Consider the following 18,803-nt stretch of genomic DNA (forward strand, 5'->3'; position numbering starts at 1 on the left):
TAATGATAAGTGGCCACATCAGTCTCTGGATATAAAACACTGACTTTAATTCAATTTCAGAGATCTTGATGTGTTTCATGTTCAATATCAAGTTATGGGACACTGGCAGATGCAGGTTCAAGTTTCTTTGACGTACCTGCTCTGGCGCGTTGTTGCCTGCCAAGTAGACAGGGTTACATAACCTATGTGTGTGTGTGTGTGTGTGTGTGTGTGTGTGTGTGTGTGTGTGTGTGTGTGTGTGTGTGTGTGTGTGTGTGTGTGTGTGTGTGTGTGTGTGTTTGTCCCCTATACTGTGTTTGTGTGTTTTTCCTCAAATATGTGTGTTGTATCTTCTTAAGGCGCAAATAAACTATTCCCAGACATGAAACGATGTGCAGGAATAACATCTACTCTCTTTCATCTTCGACCCATCACCCCCCATACCACACACACACACACACACACACACACACACACACACACACACACACACACACACACACACACACACACACACACACACACACACACACACGTTTGCTGCCTAGTTAGTTACTGTAACCGTAGCCCCCCTCCCTTCCCAGACTGCCCCCTCAATTGCAGCTTGTTAGAGTGGTGTGTGTGGATGAAGGTGTGTGTGTGTGTGTGTGTGTAGACGAGGAGGTGGGGGGTGGGAGGTCACAGAGGAATGCTTGGTAGAGTAGACCGGGAGGAACGGGATGTTGAGGGGGGGAGAAAGGGGTCTCTGTTTAGTATGTTTGTGGACTCTGTAGAAGGATTAAAGATGTGTATTTGAGTTTATTGATGAAAGTATGTTTTGGTACCGTGTTTACTCCACTGGGGCCCTCTGCTCTGCCTACCTGACACTGGAGAGGTGAAGGATGGAGAAGTAGTCAAGAAGGAGAGTTGTAAAAGGTTTTAAATCATCCTTTTTTTTTAAAGATTATTTATAAATGACTGTAATTTAGTGTGATGCCTCTGGGTAACACATATGTAAAAAATGAAACCGAATGCTTCAAAAATCTTAAGACTGTGGCACAAAATTTACAAAATGTCACTCATAACTTGGATACACACTGCCAAACTTCACAAGCCAGGAAATGGCTTGTATGCTTCAATTTATACAGAAATGCTCACACGCACACGTCTCAGCGGCGTGCAGAGCGGCGGGAACAGTGGACGCTGTGTCGGGTGGCTCCCGTTCACTTCCGCCCCATAAATGCGTGTTTGCTGTACAAGGGAACATGGGGAGAAAAGAGGAATTCATGTTGGTGTTTATCTGAGCTTGGGCCAAATCCAGCGTGGGGCAGCGGTGCCGGCTACAACGAACCCCAGCCGCTCCTGTACCCCCAGCCAGACACGCACGTACTGTACGCACACGGAGGGGCTCGGATTTTGGCGCTTTCACGTACACAACTACCTGTGGATCCCAGTAATATCAAGGTGTGTTTGTCTTTCCCCTGCCCACCGTTTTAGGTCCTCCCCGAGCAGGTATTTCCCTTTCTTTCCCACAGGCACATACACATGCATGGACACACACTGGAGCTGTGGTGAGGGGGGGCCGTTTGTGGGCTGAGTGTGTGAAGCTCTTGCATTGATAACTTGCAGCTCAGAGTCGCTGGGTCTCACTTTGTGGCCGTCCCCATCGCCTGGAACTCCCTTCGCCCACGCTCTGCCTCCTTGCTGCTTCTCACTCTAGGACCGTCTGCGGCCGCGCCGGGACCCCCAGCCTGTAGTTGTCACCATGACCCCATCCCTGCCGCTTTTGCTGCTGCTGCTCGGCCTCATGGGAGCTCAAGCCACATTTGACCATCGCACGGCCGCTGCCATGGGTAAGAATGACCTTTTACCCCTAAAGCCTGAACCTAAACCCCCGGACCGAGACGCGTCACATCTCGCTCCGGCTCTTCTCTTTATCCTCTCAAAATGAGATTCTCTGAACAATAAACTGTATGTATATTTGTGTAAGTACGCTGAGCCGCAGAGAGCAATTTCCTCTGAATGGGAATATATCCAGTGGCTGTAACTTTTAAAATATTTAGTCTGGATGGATATGGTCTCTTCCTATTCCCACGCCTGTGTGATGTGTGTGGAAGTTAATGCACCATTAAATCAGACAAACTAATAAACAGAACAGGACCAGTTTTCCATATCGTTTTAGAGGAGATGCATAAATGTTAAGAGTGCTGTTACAGTTTAGGTCTTTATGCAAAAGAATAATCCATCTCCACAGTTAATAGTTAACATTTTTAGGCATTTATGAATTGTAATTATATGACATGCAGAAAAAAGTCGGCCAGTTTACTGTAAGTTATGTTTTTTTTATGGTTTAAGCTTCGAGCATTGTGTGTGCACAGAGAAAATAATGGCTATTTTCATTGCGGTAATCTCGTATAGTTTTATTTTAACGCTTCGTGTATTCTCACTTATTTAAACCTTGGGTAAGGTGTCTCATCTTTAAGCAAATGACTTCTCCTTTTTTAATATAAATAAATAAAAAAGGAAGTGAGCTATAAAAATGATGAGTGGGACACTACAGAGTTTTCTTGTTCTTTTTGCAAAGATGTTTAAATACCTTTATGTGCACAGTTGATAGATTTGTAGGTTATTATATAGTGAATGAAAAGTTTGTCGTGTGGGAGGAATAACAGGAGGGAGGAAGAGAGGTGAAGGGTGAGAAGGGAGATCAGTGATTTATGACGTACTAATAACACTTCCAAGACCACAGATGCTGCAAATATTATCCGCTCCTTTTATCAATTTCACAAAATGAATTTGAATTATTATTTTTAGCTATGATATGTATATTTTTTTTTTAACCAAAGAAAATCTCACTTCGGTCCACTTTTCTAGACAGCACGTCACTGTCTACCTCATTAGAGTGGATAAACTGAAGCTGTCAGTTTAACAAGGAATGATTGACATAAGAGGGGCATAAGAGTTTTATTGGCGAATATTCTCTCCATCTCTGTCTTTGCCTTTCTCTCCACCCTTGTTGCTTCTGAGGCTCCTGTGTTTCTGTTTCCACCCAGTTCCTCTCATATACATCCCACCACCCTCCATCACCTCAACCCTCCTCCCTTTTCCACCTCACTACCTCCTTTCTTCACTTGATCCTCCCACATCCCTCTCTCTTCTCTTAGCCTCATATATAATGGATAATGTTTTATCATTTAATCATATATATATATACATTTTATATATATATATATATATATATATATATATATATATATATATATATATATATATAAAATGTGAATGATTCATGATATATTAAGACTTCTCTCCGTGCGTAGCGGCAGGTCTGTGTAAAACCCGCCCCACAGACCTGGTGTTCATCGTGGACAGCAGCCGCAGTGTTCGCCCATCAGAGTTTGAGCAAGTGAAGGTCTTTCTGGCCAAAGTCATCGAGGGGCTGGATGTTGGAACTAACGCAACGCGTGTGGGGGTTGTCAACTACGCCAGCCGAGTCAAGAATGAGGTACAGACTTGTTTTGATTACATTTTCCGCCCTTTTTATGGTCATTTATGATCATCTCAGCTTACTCTGCCTTTATGGAACTGCAGGTGTCCCTAAAGACTCATCGCACCAAATCGGCGCTGATCAAGGCTGTCACCAGGATTGAGCCCCTGTCCACTGGAACGATGACCGGACTGGCCATCCAGTTTGCCCTGAACGTGGCCTTCAGTGAGGGCGAGGGAGCTCGTACCAGATCTAATGATATCAGCAAGGTCTGAAGCATATTAATGTTCATTTACACCCTCCAAACCCCATCCTCTTGATATCTTTGCATTACATCCTGGACCTCTGCTGTCACAGGTTGCCATTATCGTGACGGACGGACGTCCCCAGGACAACATAAAAGAAATTGCTCTGCGTGCACGAGAGGCGGGCATCGAGATATTTGCCATCGGTGTCGGACGTGTGGACATGACCACTCTGAAGCAGATGGCCAGCGATCCTCTGGACGACCACGTGGACTACGTGGAGAGCTACAGTGTAATTGAGAAACTCACCAAGAAGTTTCAGGAGGCCTTCTGTGGTAAGAGGGAAGATGTTGAGATAGTGGGTCACTTGTGTCTGCAGTAAAAGAGACAGAGGCAGCAGCAAAAAAAGAGCTTTTAGTTGAGCTGGACAATCATAACCCACGCCTTCATTCCTGTGGAGAAGTGTCTGCTGGGGTAAGGTGTAAGGACAGACGTTTTTTAATCCAATTTATTGTGTCCTGCCTTTGTCCTCTGCTCCCACTCGACAAGACTCATCCAGTGGAAACCACTTAAAATTCACAGTGCACGAGGACATTAGGGCAGAAACAATCCTTTGGAGCAAGATCTGTCCTTGTTCTTCAGTCAACTTTCTGATAATTGGGAGGCGCGACTGATCTATCTGTAATTACCAATCCATTAATGACAGTCATTAAAGCCTCTAATAAGTGATGCCCTTTGGCACTCTGGGTCTGCAGCAGTTCCCCCCCTTCTGTCTGCTGCTCGCTCTGCAGCAGCCAGTGTCACTGCAGACGTTTCATCCAAGGGCAGAGCTGCACAATGGCAGTGTTGGACTGTAATTGGACAAGCCGGAGAATCACATTTAGAAATGCAACAGAGAAACAAATTAGATTTGGTATAATTATGGCTGCTCCAATATTTTCCACCTGTTTGTTTTAAGGATCCTCTGGAATCGTGCATTAACAACTGCTGAGACCAGCAGCAGCAGCAGGTTTCAGTGGATCATTAAAGACCTGTGCTTGAGTTTCCTGTTTTTCAAACTGACATAGTTTCATTTGTCCTCCTAACCCACCACCCCAACCAACCCCCCGTTTGTGTGTGCACACCCGTGTGTATACGGCCTTGTGTTCTGCATGCACGCACACTCACAGTGTCTGACCTGTGCGCCACTGGGGATCATGACTGTGAGCAGGTATGCATCAGCAGTCCAGGATCATACAAGTGTGCCTGCAGAGATGGCTTTACCCTCATGGATGATGGTCGCAGCTGCAGTGGTGAGTGTGTGTGTGTGAGTGTTAGTGTGTGTGTGTGTGTGTGTGTGTGTGTGCTTGTGTCTGAAAGTATTGGTCAAGACATGAACGTTGTCCAAGCACTTCATCACCGTCTGTTGTGTGTATCTGTCGACATCACCAGCTTGCAGCAATGCTGCAACCGATGTGGTGTTTCTGATCGATGGCTCTAAGAGTGTCCGTCCCGAGAACTTTGAGCTTGTCAAGAAGTGGATCAACCAGATCATTGACAAACTGGATGTCTCTGACAGCAAGACTCACGTTGGACTTGTCCAGTACTCTAGCTCTGTCAAACAGGTATGGGTCCGTTTTGAATTTACAGAGACACCGGTGGGAGTCACCCCCTCTTTCTCTCTCTCTCATCAACGTGCCGATTCTTCTTTCTCGCAGGAGTTTCCCCTGGGGCGCCACAACAGCAAGAAAGATCTTAAAGACGCTGTGAAGAGGATGGCTTACATGGAGAGGGGAACCATGACAGGCCAGGCTCTCCGTTTCCTGACAGAAAACAGCTTCAGTCCAGGTCAGGGTGCCCGACCTGGAGTAAGCAAGGTAGGCATCGTCTTCACTGATGGTCGCAGCCAGGATTATATCGGAGAGGCAGCCAAGAAAGCAAAAGAAAATGGTAAGATGGAGAGCAAAAATAACCCTTTTTTAACGTGCATTTTCAAGTTATTTTCACTGATTATATATGCATATGTGCACGCCAGGATTTAAGATGTACGCTGTTGGAGTGGGAAATGCAGTTGAGAATGAGCTGAAAGAGATTGCATCTGAGCCAACTGGAGAGCACTACTTTTACACCGCTGACTTCAAGACCATGACCCAGATTGCCAAGAAGCTCCAGATCAATATCTGTCAAGGTCAGACGTTTCCAGTGATGACAAACGTAATAAAGTCTGCACAAATTTGTAAAGTAAAGCGTAACTTGAACCTGTGCTTCATTTTTAATCCCACAGACGAGGACCCTTGTGAATGTGACTCGCTTGTAAAATTCCAAAAGAAAGTAGAAGTCGCCATACAGGCGCTGACAAAAAAATATATCCTTTTACGCTATGTGACACTTTGTGAGTATGTTTTGGAGAAATGTTTTAATATTTTCTGCAACACTGTTTTATTCACTCTTTTCCCTCCTACTTCCCTTGACAAAATCTTACTAGAGAACATGTCGAAGAGGATTGCCTTGCTGGAGAACAAAATTGTCTGAGGGCTCACATCCGACTCTCCTGTACACATCTACACACCCACCAGCGTGCACACACAACCCCCCCCTTGTTTGAAACTTCCAGTTAAGTGTTGCAGAGGGACTTGTGTGTGCGTGAGAGGACCTGGACTTCTGCATCTGCCCTGAACTCTCCAAAATCTGCAAAGCACCTCTTGTCTCCTCCTCTCTTCTTCTCCCCCTTTGCTTCCAAGTGTCCCAGGACACAACCTGCCAGATGTCCCGGGGACTGCGCACTTACGTGCTTCAGTCACATCCTCCAAATCCAGCCTGTGTGTTTGTTAATAAAAGTCTTCCCTCATAGGGAAATTGGTGACAGTTTACGAAAGGGCTTTCATTGTCATTAGCATGATGCCGAAGTTCCCAAAAACGCCAGAGGTCTGTGTCATCTCACGTCAAGAGGAGCAGGGCATCACCTCCATTTGTTTGTCGTCATCCTTCCTTCTTTCCTTCAGCTGTTATAACTCTTTTCTATTACCTTCCAACGCAAAATAAGTTATATATTATATACACATAAATTAATACAAGATTTATGTCTGAAGAGAAGGATACACCAGTGATGTTTATTTTCCTAAATAAAGGTGATATGGGAAGTAAATGTAATTGTGAAACTATTATTTGCCAAATTAAGATAACAAACACAAATGCACAGAATTACACATAAATACAAAGAGTTCTGGTTAATTCATTATAAAGGAGCATAAAAACTGAATATTTAGAGGTTCCAAAACATTGGGTCTGAGGAGCCAAAGGATTGAATGGATTTAAATTCACGTCCACAATGAAATTTAAAGACTCACAAACAACCAAAATGATCATTGAAACTGACCACAAACGACAAAATGGAAAAAGAAAAAACACAAAAGCAAAAGTAAATAACGGAAAAAATGAGACACCAGTCAACCAAAAAAGAAGGTCAAATGACCACAAAAAGAACGAGAATTACTTCAAAGATGATAAATAATATCTCTAATGTGACACAAAATTATCACAAAGTTACAATAAAAGATGCTAAATAACCAATGTCATAAAAATGGAACAACAAGAAGCACAAAATGAAATGAAGCCAAAACTACATTGAATAAAGTTATGTACACAAAGTAACCAACAAAACGAGATATTAAACCAAAACCATGACAACAGCGCCCCCAGCAGGCGGCTGTAGAAGTGACGAGGGCATCTTAATTAATCTTAGGTACCGGTAACTCAAAACACAAATCAGATCATTCTTACTTTCTGTTTAAAAAAATCATTATCAATTAATTACTACAATTATTGAACATACAAATTAAAACATTAAATAAACAAAATATTAAATAAAGCTTGATGTAGAGGTCGTCAGGGGGCGTTAACTACGTCACGATGACGTGTCCTGCAGGGCTCTCAAACACAAGCAGCCAGTCACGTCTGAAAATTGTTCTGGTTCCTCTGCAATCTACCTCTGAACACACATGATTCTGTACTGTGGGGCCGGGTATTGCAGGGACACATGTTCAGCAGTGTATGTACGAGTCAGCTTTCTACAAATGTGACCTTAAAGCGGTTAGCGGCGTCTGCTAGCAGCGAGCTAAACGGCAGTTGCGTTCACGGTCCGGTGTTGGGGTGGGAAAAAGGAACCACCGAGTTGTTTTGAAAGAGTTCCGTCGGTGTTGCGGGAGCAGGTGCGAGGGAACACCGAGACCGGGCTCGTCCAGTCGTCGATACTGAAATAAACGGATAATGGCCCGTAATCCCGCGGCGAGCCGGGCCTGCCGGGAAGACCATGGGGAGGACGGAGCCAGAAACGTGTCCGGCTCGGAGTGCGGGGCTGAGAGCTGGTCGCGGCTGCACGGCAGCAGGGACCAGGACCAGCGGGCGGCGGCTCTGCAGGAGGTCGGGGCTCTGCTGGGTCTGGGCTCGGACCGGCTCCTGCAGCTGCTGCGGCTGTCCGGGTCCGGCCCGCTGCAGGAGGTCCGGCTGCAGGCCGCGGAGCTGCTCCGAACCGCAGAGGTAAAAGTTTGTTCTGGCTTTTTGACCTCTCCTGTCACATTTGTTTTACTATTTTGATTACAAGTGTTTTTGCAACTTTTATTGTGTGCAAACTAATAAAATTAAATAAAAAAAAATAAATAAATAAAATTGTTCCCTAATGAGTCCATGTTCCAGACCAGATATCAGATCCACTCAAGGTGACCAAACTTACTTATGATTTTTGAAAAGATCCATGTCTATAGATGATATTTTGGTATGATAACCCTTCCTGAGTGGAAGCTGGATCATAGTTATCAGCTCATGAAGTTACACACCCCCTTCAGGTTAATTGATGATTCTAAATTGGGTGTACAGTATTATACAGGACTGTCTCAGAAAATTAGAATATTGTGATTTTCTGTAATGCAATTACAAAAACAATGTCATACATTCTAGATTCATTACAAATCAACTGAAATATTGCAAGCCTTTTATTATTTTAATATTGCTGATCATGGCTTACAGCTTAAGAAAACTCAAATATCCTATCTCAAAAAATTAGAATATTCTGGGAATCTTAAACTGTAAGCCATAATCAGCAATATTAAAATAATAAAAGGCTTGCAATATTTCAGTTGATTTGTAATGAATCCAGAATGTATGACATTTTTGTTTTTTTAATTGCATTACAGAAAATAAAGAACTTTATCACAATATTGTAATTTTTTGAGACAGTCCTGTACATTTCCTGAATCCTTATGGTCCTGTGAGTATTCCAGTTTTTGTATTTTTTTTGTATTTTCTGTCTCTAATGTTTTTTATAAACCTAAGCTGGTTCCTTATCTCATTGTGGTGTCCTTTATGTCCTGTATTTGCATGATAAAGACCAGTTTGTGACATTAGCCTAGTGGCTGTTATAGTTTCATAGGAGCCTAATGATACTTTTCTAGTTTAAGGCTCACAATGACCTGTAACAATAGTAGGGGTATATTATACATTTCCTGAATCCTTATGGTCCTGTGAGTATTCCAGTTTTCGTATTTTGTGTCTCTGTTGTTCCTAGATGACACAGGGCTAAAAGATGGTATATCATTTAGGCGAAAATTGTGTAAAAATGTGTGTTGTTTATAGTTTAAAGAGCTGCAGTGACCTCTATGTTGGTCAGAAAGATTCACATCTTAGCTTCAATGAATGCTTAAAAGGCCCCCTTTAAAATGATACAGAAGACAATATTGTGAAACATTGACAGATATCCTGCACATGAGTCTAAACCAGGATATGCACCAGCATCTAAAATGTAATTTTCTGTAGGGGGTGGGTAACTTCATGAGCTGATAACTATGATACAGCTGCCACTCAGGACGGGTTATCGTACCAAAATATCATCTACAGACATGGATCTTTTCAAAAATCATAAGTAAGTTTGGTCACCTTGAGTGGTACTGACAAGTGAAATGTTGGGCTCTGGCCCCTGGACTGAATGTGTTTGTTTATGTGTAGCTGCTGTAAACTCGCCAGTAGCCGGATGACCGACAGTCTCAAACGCGTCACAGCTGATCGCAGCTGATCAGCTGCAGATATGATCATCATTACCGCCGAGCTGCTGAATGTTTCATCAGACACCTCTCTGGGGCTGATGCAACACCTTGCTGCGGTGTGTGCACGGATCAGGCCGGACACACCCCCTGGAAAACAGCTGACACACCCCCTCACCCCCTCACCCCGGCAGCGGCTACAAACTGAAAGTCTGACGGCTTTTGACGCTTTTTTTCTCCCTCTCTCCATAATTTATATCGCAGTAACAAACGGTGACTTAAATTGCGCTCGGTCGTCCAATGTTGGTGAGTTTTACGCATGGATCGCGCTTTTTATGGGTTTTATGGTCTCCAGTCATGTTACAGCCGCTCCAGTCAAAATAGGTCGAGGGTTTTTTTTTAGTTCTCTAAAGATAAATCCTTTATCTTTGAATATGCAAAATCCGTTGTTGGAGATTGTTTGTTTGTTTGTTTGTTTAATACGATTGTGGTCGGTCGTCGGCAGGTTCACAACCTTTCAATCCCTGTGGTTTAAAATCTGCTACAGTCGGATATCCGCATTTCAGTGGCGAGTTGAGGATGAAAAATGATAAGCCGGTGTGCTGACAATTTCTGCTGCTTTGCCAAAAAATGCTCTCTAATGGTTTTTGTACCTTTTGTAGAGCTACAATTTTACTGTGTTTAACCACTTCCTGTCCCCCCAAGTGGTCATTGTCTCTTGCCAGGCCGTCATTGTAAATAAGAATGTGTTCTTAATGACCTGCCTGGTTAAATAAAGGCGAATGACTGAATGAATATCAAATAAAGCTATAGATTTATTTTTTATATCGTATAATGTTCACAAAGTGTAATGCAATTCATGTCATGGGTAGTGTATTTTGAAGGATCAAATACTCAACATCCCTTAGCCTATTATCAATTTTACATCGTGCAAGAAATTATGCAAACTTTAAAAATCGACTGTGCGCATGCGCAGAACCACAAAGTAGCATTTTCAGGCAGGTAGCAGAAAATGGCAGAACACCGGTGTTGTGCCAAAAAGTGATTGCCTGCCAGAATCTGATTTCTTCTGATTTCTGGCCGCGGGAGCGCGCACAGCAGCCCGTTGAGTTATAGCGTTTAAACGTCAGATTTTCAGATTATGAAGCTCAAGAATGAGATCAAGTCATATTTAGGCAGAAACAACTTTTCATTAACTGTATTTGGCCTTCAATCAATTTTTGGCAGGTGAAAATGCCTATTTTGTGTTGTAATGGTCCTTTAAAAGAGGTAAAAGCAATCCTGTGAGCGCTAGTGTTTATATTATGAAGCTCAAGAATGAGATCAAATCATATTTAGGTAGAAACAACCTTTCATTAACTGTATTTGGCCTTCAATCAATTTTTGGCAGGTAAAAAGACCCATTTTCAGGGGAGAAATCAGATTCTGGCAGGCAATTACTTTTTGGCACGACACCGGCTTGCTTATATTTGGGTAAAAAGATCAAATTCATTGTAGTTATTGTCTTTCAGTTATGAGAATTTGCAGATTTCCTGTACATTTTTTTTCTTGTGAATTGGTAAAAAAAATAAATTGTCTCTTTTTCATCATCTTTAGAAAGGAGGAGTTGACGTTCCCCAAGCCTTGGCTTCTGGGCCAAGCGCCTTCATTCCTGCTAAAGAGGTATGGGAGGAATATATATTCTTTACAGTTGAGTCGTATTTATTTATTTGTTTTTCTTTGTTCAAGGTCTAATCTATTGCATAGTATGTTTAGGGCCACCACAACAACCATGTTTTTATTTATTTATAAAACCCAAATAATTGCAAATAAATCCCCTGGTTGTATGAGCCTCTTATTTGGTGCAGGCCCAACAAATCAATTCTTTTTAGATATCCAGCGTTGGCCTCAAATCAAGAAATGCAGACATGGGTTCTCTGGTGTTTTGCTTTGCAAAAAGATAAAAAATCCATTGCGTTGGTAATAAATCAGTGCTGTTCAACTTCAGAGACAGAATACTGCTAGGATGGTGTGGATAAGGATGATGAAACGCAGGAATATGTTTTAGGGCTGGATGCAGGTTAATATTAAAAATGTAGGTGACATCACAAAGCATGAATTGTGTCTGCTTTGTATGGTTTGTATTATAAAATCAATTTAATGACTGTCAGCTTTCCATTTTTTCGCCATAATATGTTCATTTATGATCACAGATTGTACGTGTCTCTTCTTGCGTCCATGACTGTCCGTAAGGTTTACACGTCCCGTTCCAGACCTGTCCCATCTTTAACATTCGATAAATCTCTGAATTTGTGTTTTTGCCTGCTTTTTACAACTGATATCAGTTTAAAAAAACCATACAAATAAGGGCCTACCAGTGCAAAAGATTACATTTAGTGAATGTTTTCCTCTTTTACTTTTGTTTAACTTTTGACGTACGGACATGTTCATCTTCTTATGTCATTTTTTTATGACCTGAAGGACACATTGGAGATCTAAGGAGACTTACAGTAGGCGATAGGACAAGCGTTTCTGTTGCAACACTGCCGTGTTTGTTGCTTCAGTGTTGGGGGTGCAACACCAGAGCTGCATTGCCAGCGCTGATGAGCAATCCTCGTGTCACAAGTGACTCATTTCCAGATTACCACTAGAGCAAGCGGCGTGTCGTAATGTTAATGGAAACGTTCTTCTTATTTATAGGATTTAAAAGGGATGTGAGTTTATTCATGAATGAATTTAACACTAAAAGTCCCCCCCCTTTCCCCCTCTGTAGATACAGATAGAGGGGCCACACAGGGACATCCTCATAGAGTCTTTTCTCTCCCTGGGCCGGGTGGATCATCTCACGATGGTCATGGCACTCCATCCGGCGTATCTCAGCTGCTTCCTGAGGACCCAGCATGCTTTGTTGGAGCTGGACGGCCCTTTGCCTCGTCACTGGAGACATTACATTTCCATTATGGTGAGAAAACCAGATAATGCTTGCTTTAATGAAATTCTTTGTTAGACTTTTTTTATTCCGGCGCGCTGCAGTAAGTTCAATTCAATTTGATCTATATAGCGTTTATTACAGTACAAGTTGTCTCTGGGTGCTTTCCAGAGACCAAGAACATGACCCCCGAGCAATTATTACATAAACAATGGCAGGTAAAAACTCCCCCAGTGGGAGAAAAACCTTAAGCCAAACAGTGGCAAGAAAATCTCCCCTAGAAACCTGGATCATAAGGGGGGACCTTCCTGCTGGAGGTCAGCCAGGTAGAGCAGGAAAAGAGAAAACAGACAGAGAAAATAAAGAACAGAGAGAGGAGACACAGTGGTTAGTTGGTAAACACTAAAATAGTTATTACTTTATGATGCACTTTGTGTATTTATGTGGATCCTATGGGTCTTATATTTTTGCTGTGTTCATTTCCATCTTCTCCTTTTTTTATGCTGAATTACAAAAGACAACGCTTCCCTTGGAATTGGGGCAAAACCTCACTTTTGTCCCAGATTCACGCAGTAATATTACTACTGATTGAATGTAGTTTTCTTTGTATGAAACACTGCTTTTACACTCGTCTGGCTCCAGCATTCAGTAAATGAATTTATTTTCTGATGCAGCCCTTTTTAAGTAAAGCTTCATTAAACATGCATTTTTATAACTGTATGTTTAACTTTACCATAGTGTATGTGTTTTCCTGCCACTTCTCCTCTTCTTCCTTGGCATGAGCAGTTCTCTCATGATGTGGTTTCTCCACCCAGATCACTGACGGAGCCGTGTTATTCATGTTTATTTATTCATATATTTCCCTTCTTCTTCTGTTATCTTTGTACTTTTGCAGGCTGCAGCTCGTCATCACTGCTCATACCTGGTTCAGCAGCACAGCGCCGGCTTCCTGGAGGCCGGAGGTGAGGAAAGCTGGCTAAGAAACCTCAAGCACACTCCTGAAAAACTTCACAGCCTGCAAACACTGAACAAGCTGCTGGCACACAGGCCCTGGCTCATTACACAGCAGCACATTGAGGTCAGAGACATCACCCACTCACTCCCCGTCTCTGTCCAACTTTCTCTTTTGCTCATATTCTGTCAAATAGTAGCAATATTATTTAATATATTACATTTCCGACTCGCATCCAAGCCCACTTGCTCGCTGGCGCAGTTGCATCTTTTCGTGTGGAGGAGACTCGCTAATTTTCCATGTAATACATAGTAATTAAAAATCAAGCATTTGCATCATCTTGCGTCATTGTTGGAAGATGATGTGCTCAAGTAACATTAAATACACCCGACTGTAGGATGTTGGGAAGGAGGTGAACACTTTCTCTAAAATCATGCATTTTTCTCGTCAATCTCATACATGATGAGAGATGTCTGACTAAGCCGATGTAGCCAGTACTCGAGTTGTAAAAAAAAATCAGGGGGGATGGTGAATTTTATCATATGGGGACAGATAATTTGGGCTGATTACAAATAATATAATATATTACAAATAATAGCACTGACCAAAACACCGTCAGAAATACTGCAGGAATGACATAGCAGCAGTTAAATGCAGCCTTCTGTAAGCTTTAAATATCCACTGGGCTTACATCTAATACATCAAAACACAACAATAAAAAACAGTTTTCTGAACTTATCAATATGACTCTGTCCTTCACAGGATAAGTACAATGGATCACTGCAAAACCTCAAAATCTTAACAAGAATATTTGTCTTATTTCTAGTCAAAATGTCTCATTTTAGTAAAAGAAATCTCATTACACTTAAAACAAGACTCATCTCTGGAAAAAACAACAATTTTCACCTGTTTCAAGTAGATTTTCACTTGAAATAAGTAGGAAAATCTGCCAGTGGGACAAGATCTATCTTCTCATTACAAGCAAAAAAAATCTTGTTCCACTGGCAGATTTTATTCAAATAAGTTATTTTTCTGGTGATGACTAAATGTTGAAATAGCAGTAAAACCACATTCATTGATGAAATGACATAAGGGATGGAAAGGGGGGGTGGCAGTTTTACAGGGGGGATGATTTTGACTGTTTTTATTTCAGGGGGGATGCCACCCCCCCCCTCAAACTCGAGTACTGGATGTAGCATTGATCACATCTGTGTTTTCAAAAGAACAGAGACATTTAGGCCGCCAGACTCATAGGATGCTGTTAAACACGCCATTGCTTGCTATTGTTTTGCCAGAATAAACAAAGCCTTCGTCTAGCTGGCAGCATCTCTCATGTCCTTTTTATAACGATGTATCATCCAGACAGTTTTGAAGACGGGTCTGAAAGTGCCTGTATTGACGGACTTTCCGCTCTGGCCTGCAGGAGTTGGTGTGTCCTGGAGCGGAGCCTCGCTGGTCGCTGGCTGAGCTGATCCACGCCGTGATTCTGATGGCACACACTCACTCGCTTTGCTCCTTCGTGTGGGGCTGCGGTTTAAACGCTGAACCTGATCACGTTGGCGGTTACACCTTCCAGCCGCCATCGCCCACGCACCTTCCCCGTAGCCCTCATAGCCCCGCTCCCGAAGACGGCAGGCAAGAGGTGAGCCGTTTTAATCACCCGTCTAACAGGTCTGAGAAGCCTGGAGCCTATTTGATCTGTTCCAGCTTTGTAACGCTAGGGACACCGCTTTGTCGAGGACACGGGATGAAAGCTCTGATCATGTTTTGATTTATAGCTTCACAGCTAAGTACTACTATCTAAAATCCTCACTGCTTTTATCTCCCCCAGCTGGTGGACGGAGCGGTGGAGGTGGAGGTGCTGATGAAGAGAATGGTGGAGCTGCAGCAGCAGCAAGAGGAAGAGTGCACGCAGGAGGAGATGGTCTCTCGATTCGAGCGGGAGAGGAGCGAGAGCATACCGACAGGTGTGTGCACGCCCGCCGATAGAGGGGCACAAACGGGTCTGTTGTCCCGGGCCCAGGGTAGGGGGGGGCCCAGAACTGGGGGAAAAAAAAAAATTCTCATTAAATTATGGAATCATTTTTCAAAATATGCCTATTTGTGGAAAAAATATGTAGTATTTGAGTTACATAAAAGCTTGTTATTTGTTTTCTTCCTAATTGTCCTTGTGGTCAAGAACACCCAACACAAAAATGGTTTGGCCGCTGATCAAAATTTGATGTTATCATTTAATTCAACCATTAGAATGGTCAAAATGTCCGGACAGCACAAGTCCGGTGCTCAGAAAAGAAGAGAAAAGATAAGAAGAAAATAGAGGCCTCAGAGATTATCTACACAAATATTTAAAAAAAGGTGGTGACGGTGAAGCTGGAATTAATAAAGTCAGCGTAGAGCAAGGTAAGAAACAGTGCAGCCAACGTTTACCAACCTTGTAACTTAACCTAACTGGCTAGCTCTAATGTTAACGTCCATTAGCTTGTATAAAAACCTGAAGAGCAGAGGGAGAGGAGAGGAAGAGGGAGAAGGAGAGATCTGGGCGCAGGGGGGCCCATCTTAGATTATTTTGTCCGGGGCCCCAGCAGGACTCTCAGCTGGCCTGGGTGTGTGCCTCGTTGCAGCTGTGTGTCGCACACTGACTCAGACTTTGCTGACTCACCGTGTGGTCTGTTTTTCAGCGGTGGTGCGAGGAGCTCCCCCTGACAGGATGCTGTGTCTGGTGGAGGAACCAGAGTTCAGATATGAGGACTTTTCACCCAGAGGAGAGCAGTCACCCCCAACCATGAGAGCACAGGTAGTTTGGAACATCATTTTGTGTTCGAGTCGTAGTTAAATGCGTTTGTGTGTGGTTTGTTTTGATGTTCAACTTTTCCTTGTGTAGGACTACTCGTGGGAGGACCATGGCTTCTCCCTGGTCAACAGACTGTTGCCAGACATGGGACAGCTCCTGGATGAAAAGTTTCAGGTACTGCATCACTTTTCTTATTTTCAAATACCTTCATATCTTGATCTGATGTCGGTAGATACTACTAATACTATTTATTTATTTATTTATTTATTTATTTCGTGCATGGTAGTGCATAGTTTGACAATATTACAGTAGTACATTTGTACACTTCAATCTACACACCCATGACCGAAAAGGAGCAGGATGAAGACAAGTCTTATTTTACCTGCCCCTTATTCAATACCAAAACAAAAAGAACAGTCAATGTAACCAATATTTACACTAAAATATACACTTAAATAGAAACCAACCACATATATCAATATTACTGTTTAAGTCCCAGCCTATTCATGATCATATAACTTAAATATTTTATCTTTATACATTTTTTTGAACCTAAGTAAATTTGTACATTCCTTTAAATCATTCTGTAGAGAGTTCCACAGTTTTACTCCCACAACCGATATACACATCTGCTTGAGAGTGGTCCTTGCATACTGATGTTTGAAATTATATTTCCTTCTATAATCTATAACTTCTGGATTCTAAAAAACAAACAACTGCTGTAGATTACTTGGTAATACTTTTCTTTTTGCCCTATGCATAACTAATAATGTCTGTAACTCAACTATTTCCTTAAATTGAATAAGTCCTGAATTAATAAATAATCTGTTGGTGTGTTCTCTGTAATTTGCTTTATGAATGATCCTCACCGCTCTTTTCTGATGGATAAACAATGGATGTACATTGCTAGTATATGTGTTGCCCCAGACTTCCACTCAGTAACTACTACTGTCATTTGGCAGACGCTTTTATCCAAAACGACTTACATCTGAGAAAACAAACACACTTTTAGATGCATTTTTTTTATTTTTTTAAATAAAGGAGCTTTTGTTGAGGAATTCTAATATAACTTGCAGGTTGTCAGCAACTTGACCTACCACAGGATGGCCACGCACGAAGGCGTGGATACTTGCACTCTGAGGAAAGCTCTTTGGAACTACATCCACTGTCTCTACGGTATACGGTTAGTCAAACATCGTCAAACATCGTGCCATTAATTTCATTTAAATGTTGCCTGTGTCAGTAACAATCTGGTCCCTCTGCACATGCAGCTATGACGACTATGACTACGGCAGCGTGAATGTGCTGCTGCAGCGCTCACTCAAGTTATTCGTTAAGACCATGGCCTGCCACCCCGAGCAGACCACGGCACAGATTTACCATACCTTCTGGAGACACTTCAAACACTCTGAAAAGGTACGCACAAGTTAAAGCATCCGTCTGACCTGACACTTAAAGTCAGGATTTATTTGACATTTCAACTCGTCTGTGGTACCATCTCAACAAAAGATAAATCATCGGCATTGGAACTCGAGTTCCTTTTTAAATGTCATCAGAGAAGGTTTTACTGACATTTGTTGAAAATGTGTCATTCAGTAACCTAAAGTAATTACGTTTTTCTTTTTCCCACACTTCAGGTACATGCAAACCTAATAGTGATGGAAGCACGGTTACAGGCAGCCCTTCTCTACACCTTACGAGCCATTACACACTACATGCGATGACGTTCTGACCCTTACATTATTGCAGAGGCTGAGCCAGCTGTGATATACCACAGCCGTAACAATATTGTACACACACTACGGTGAATGTTTGCATAAGCATATCGTGTTTTTCAGTATTAGTGTTTCGATGCTGCTTTGAGACTTGGATGTATTTAAAATGTATTAGTTCTTTTGCACTGAAATCTAAGTTGTTTCCCCACTGGAGCCTTGAGTGTTTTTACAGACTATCTTGCACATGTTTCTGTCATATCGACATACTTCACGCCTGATGTGCCAGGACACTTTTCTTTGGCATTAGTAAATCATTGTTGCAATTCAGTTGTTACAAGCATTGAAACTTTGTTGTTCATCTGTCAAATTCTTTGCATCACACTGTTTGTCCTCTTGTCTGCAGTACAGCAGCTTAAATAGGAGACAAAAAATACCTGTATTTTTTATACACAATAAAGATATTTTGTTGTCAGCTAAATAAATACTGTATGCTTGGTGTAAATCTTTAATTGTGCAAAGAGACGCAGGGAACCAGCAGCAGAGAGCAGATGTCTGCTCGTGTTTTTATCACTATTATGAAGCGAAGTTGCGTTGTTGGGCCACAAGGTGGCGACAAAGGCACATAAATGCGTCGCTGGTTCCAGCAGACGGACTTGTTAAGCGATGCCTGCCAACAACAGGGTGTTTTTCTTTGCTCTCTTCTGGTTCGTACGCGGTTATCGCACATCTCATTCAG

The 18,803-nt window shown here is 42.4% G+C and overlaps 2 protein-coding genes across 5 annotated transcripts; both read left to right on the forward strand.

The window, feature by feature from the left end:
- The first annotated feature begins 1,543 nt into the window (after positions 1-1,543).
- Positions 1,544-6,806, forward strand: matn1 (matrilin 1). Of its 2 annotated transcripts, XM_061741867.1 has the most exons (10): positions 1,546-1,811; positions 3,279-3,463; positions 3,550-3,714; positions 3,803-4,025; positions 4,860-4,982; positions 5,122-5,294; positions 5,388-5,619; positions 5,705-5,857; positions 5,954-6,034; positions 6,152-6,806. In XM_061741867.1, the coding sequence occupies exons 1-10, from the start codon at positions 1,724-1,726 to the stop codon at positions 6,199-6,201; spliced, it is 1,473 nt and encodes a 490-aa protein (XP_061597851.1). In that variant the 5' UTR covers positions 1,546-1,723; the 3' UTR covers positions 6,202-6,806. The 2 variants fall into 2 exon arrangements, with proteins under 2 accessions (XP_061597852.1, XP_061597851.1); XM_061741868.1 differs by lacking the exon at positions 4,860-4,982 and having other exon boundaries at positions 1,544-1,811.
- A 761-nt stretch (positions 6,807-7,567) lies between these two features.
- sesn2 (sestrin 2) lies at positions 7,568-18,535 on the forward strand. Of its 3 annotated transcripts, none has more exons than XM_061742603.1 (11): positions 7,568-8,205; positions 11,298-11,363; positions 12,454-12,642; positions 13,505-13,687; positions 14,985-15,203; positions 15,393-15,528; positions 16,240-16,355; positions 16,443-16,526; positions 17,429-17,535; positions 17,624-17,768; positions 17,990-18,535. In XM_061742603.1, exons 1-11 carry the CDS (start codon positions 7,936-7,938, stop codon positions 18,074-18,076), a joined length of 1,602 nt encoding a protein of 533 aa, XP_061598587.1. In that variant the 5' UTR covers positions 7,568-7,935; the 3' UTR covers positions 18,077-18,535. The 3 variants fall into 3 exon arrangements, with proteins under 3 accessions (XP_061598587.1, XP_061598588.1, XP_061598589.1); XM_061742604.1 differs by having other exon boundaries at positions 7,572-7,717; XM_061742605.1 differs by lacking the exon at positions 7,568-8,205 and adding an exon at positions 9,805-10,007.
- Positions 18,536-18,803: the final 268 nt, after the last annotated feature.

This window comes from Cololabis saira, chromosome 15 (genome assembly GCF_033807715.1).
Source record: "Cololabis saira isolate AMF1-May2022 chromosome 15, fColSai1.1, whole genome shotgun sequence".
Classification (NCBI taxonomy): domain Eukaryota; kingdom Metazoa; phylum Chordata; class Actinopteri; order Beloniformes; family Belonidae; genus Cololabis; species Cololabis saira.

Excerpts from the sequence above, each read along its gene's own strand:
- sesn2 (XM_061742603.1), top strand. The coding sequence starts at position 7,936 with ATGGCCCGTAATCCCGCGGCGAGCCGGGCCTGCCGGGAAGACCATGGG. Across the intron at positions 11,364-12,453 it reads CCTTCATTCCTGCTAAAGAG|ATACAGATAGAGGGGCCACA; the intron begins GTATGGGAGGAA and ends CCCCCTCTGTAG. Across the intron at positions 13,688-14,984 it reads TTACACAGCAGCACATTGAG|GAGTTGGTGTGTCCTGGAGC; the intron begins GTCAGAGACATC and ends TCTGGCCTGCAG.
- matn1 (XM_061741867.1), top strand. The coding sequence starts at position 1,724 with ATGACCCCATCCCTGCCGCTTTTGCTGCTGCTGCTCGGCCTCATGGGA. Across the intron at positions 3,464-3,549 it reads CCAGCCGAGTCAAGAATGAG|GTGTCCCTAAAGACTCATCG; the intron begins GTACAGACTTGT and ends ATGGAACTGCAG. Across the intron at positions 3,715-3,802 it reads GATCTAATGATATCAGCAAG|GTTGCCATTATCGTGACGGA; the intron begins GTCTGAAGCATA and ends CTGCTGTCACAG.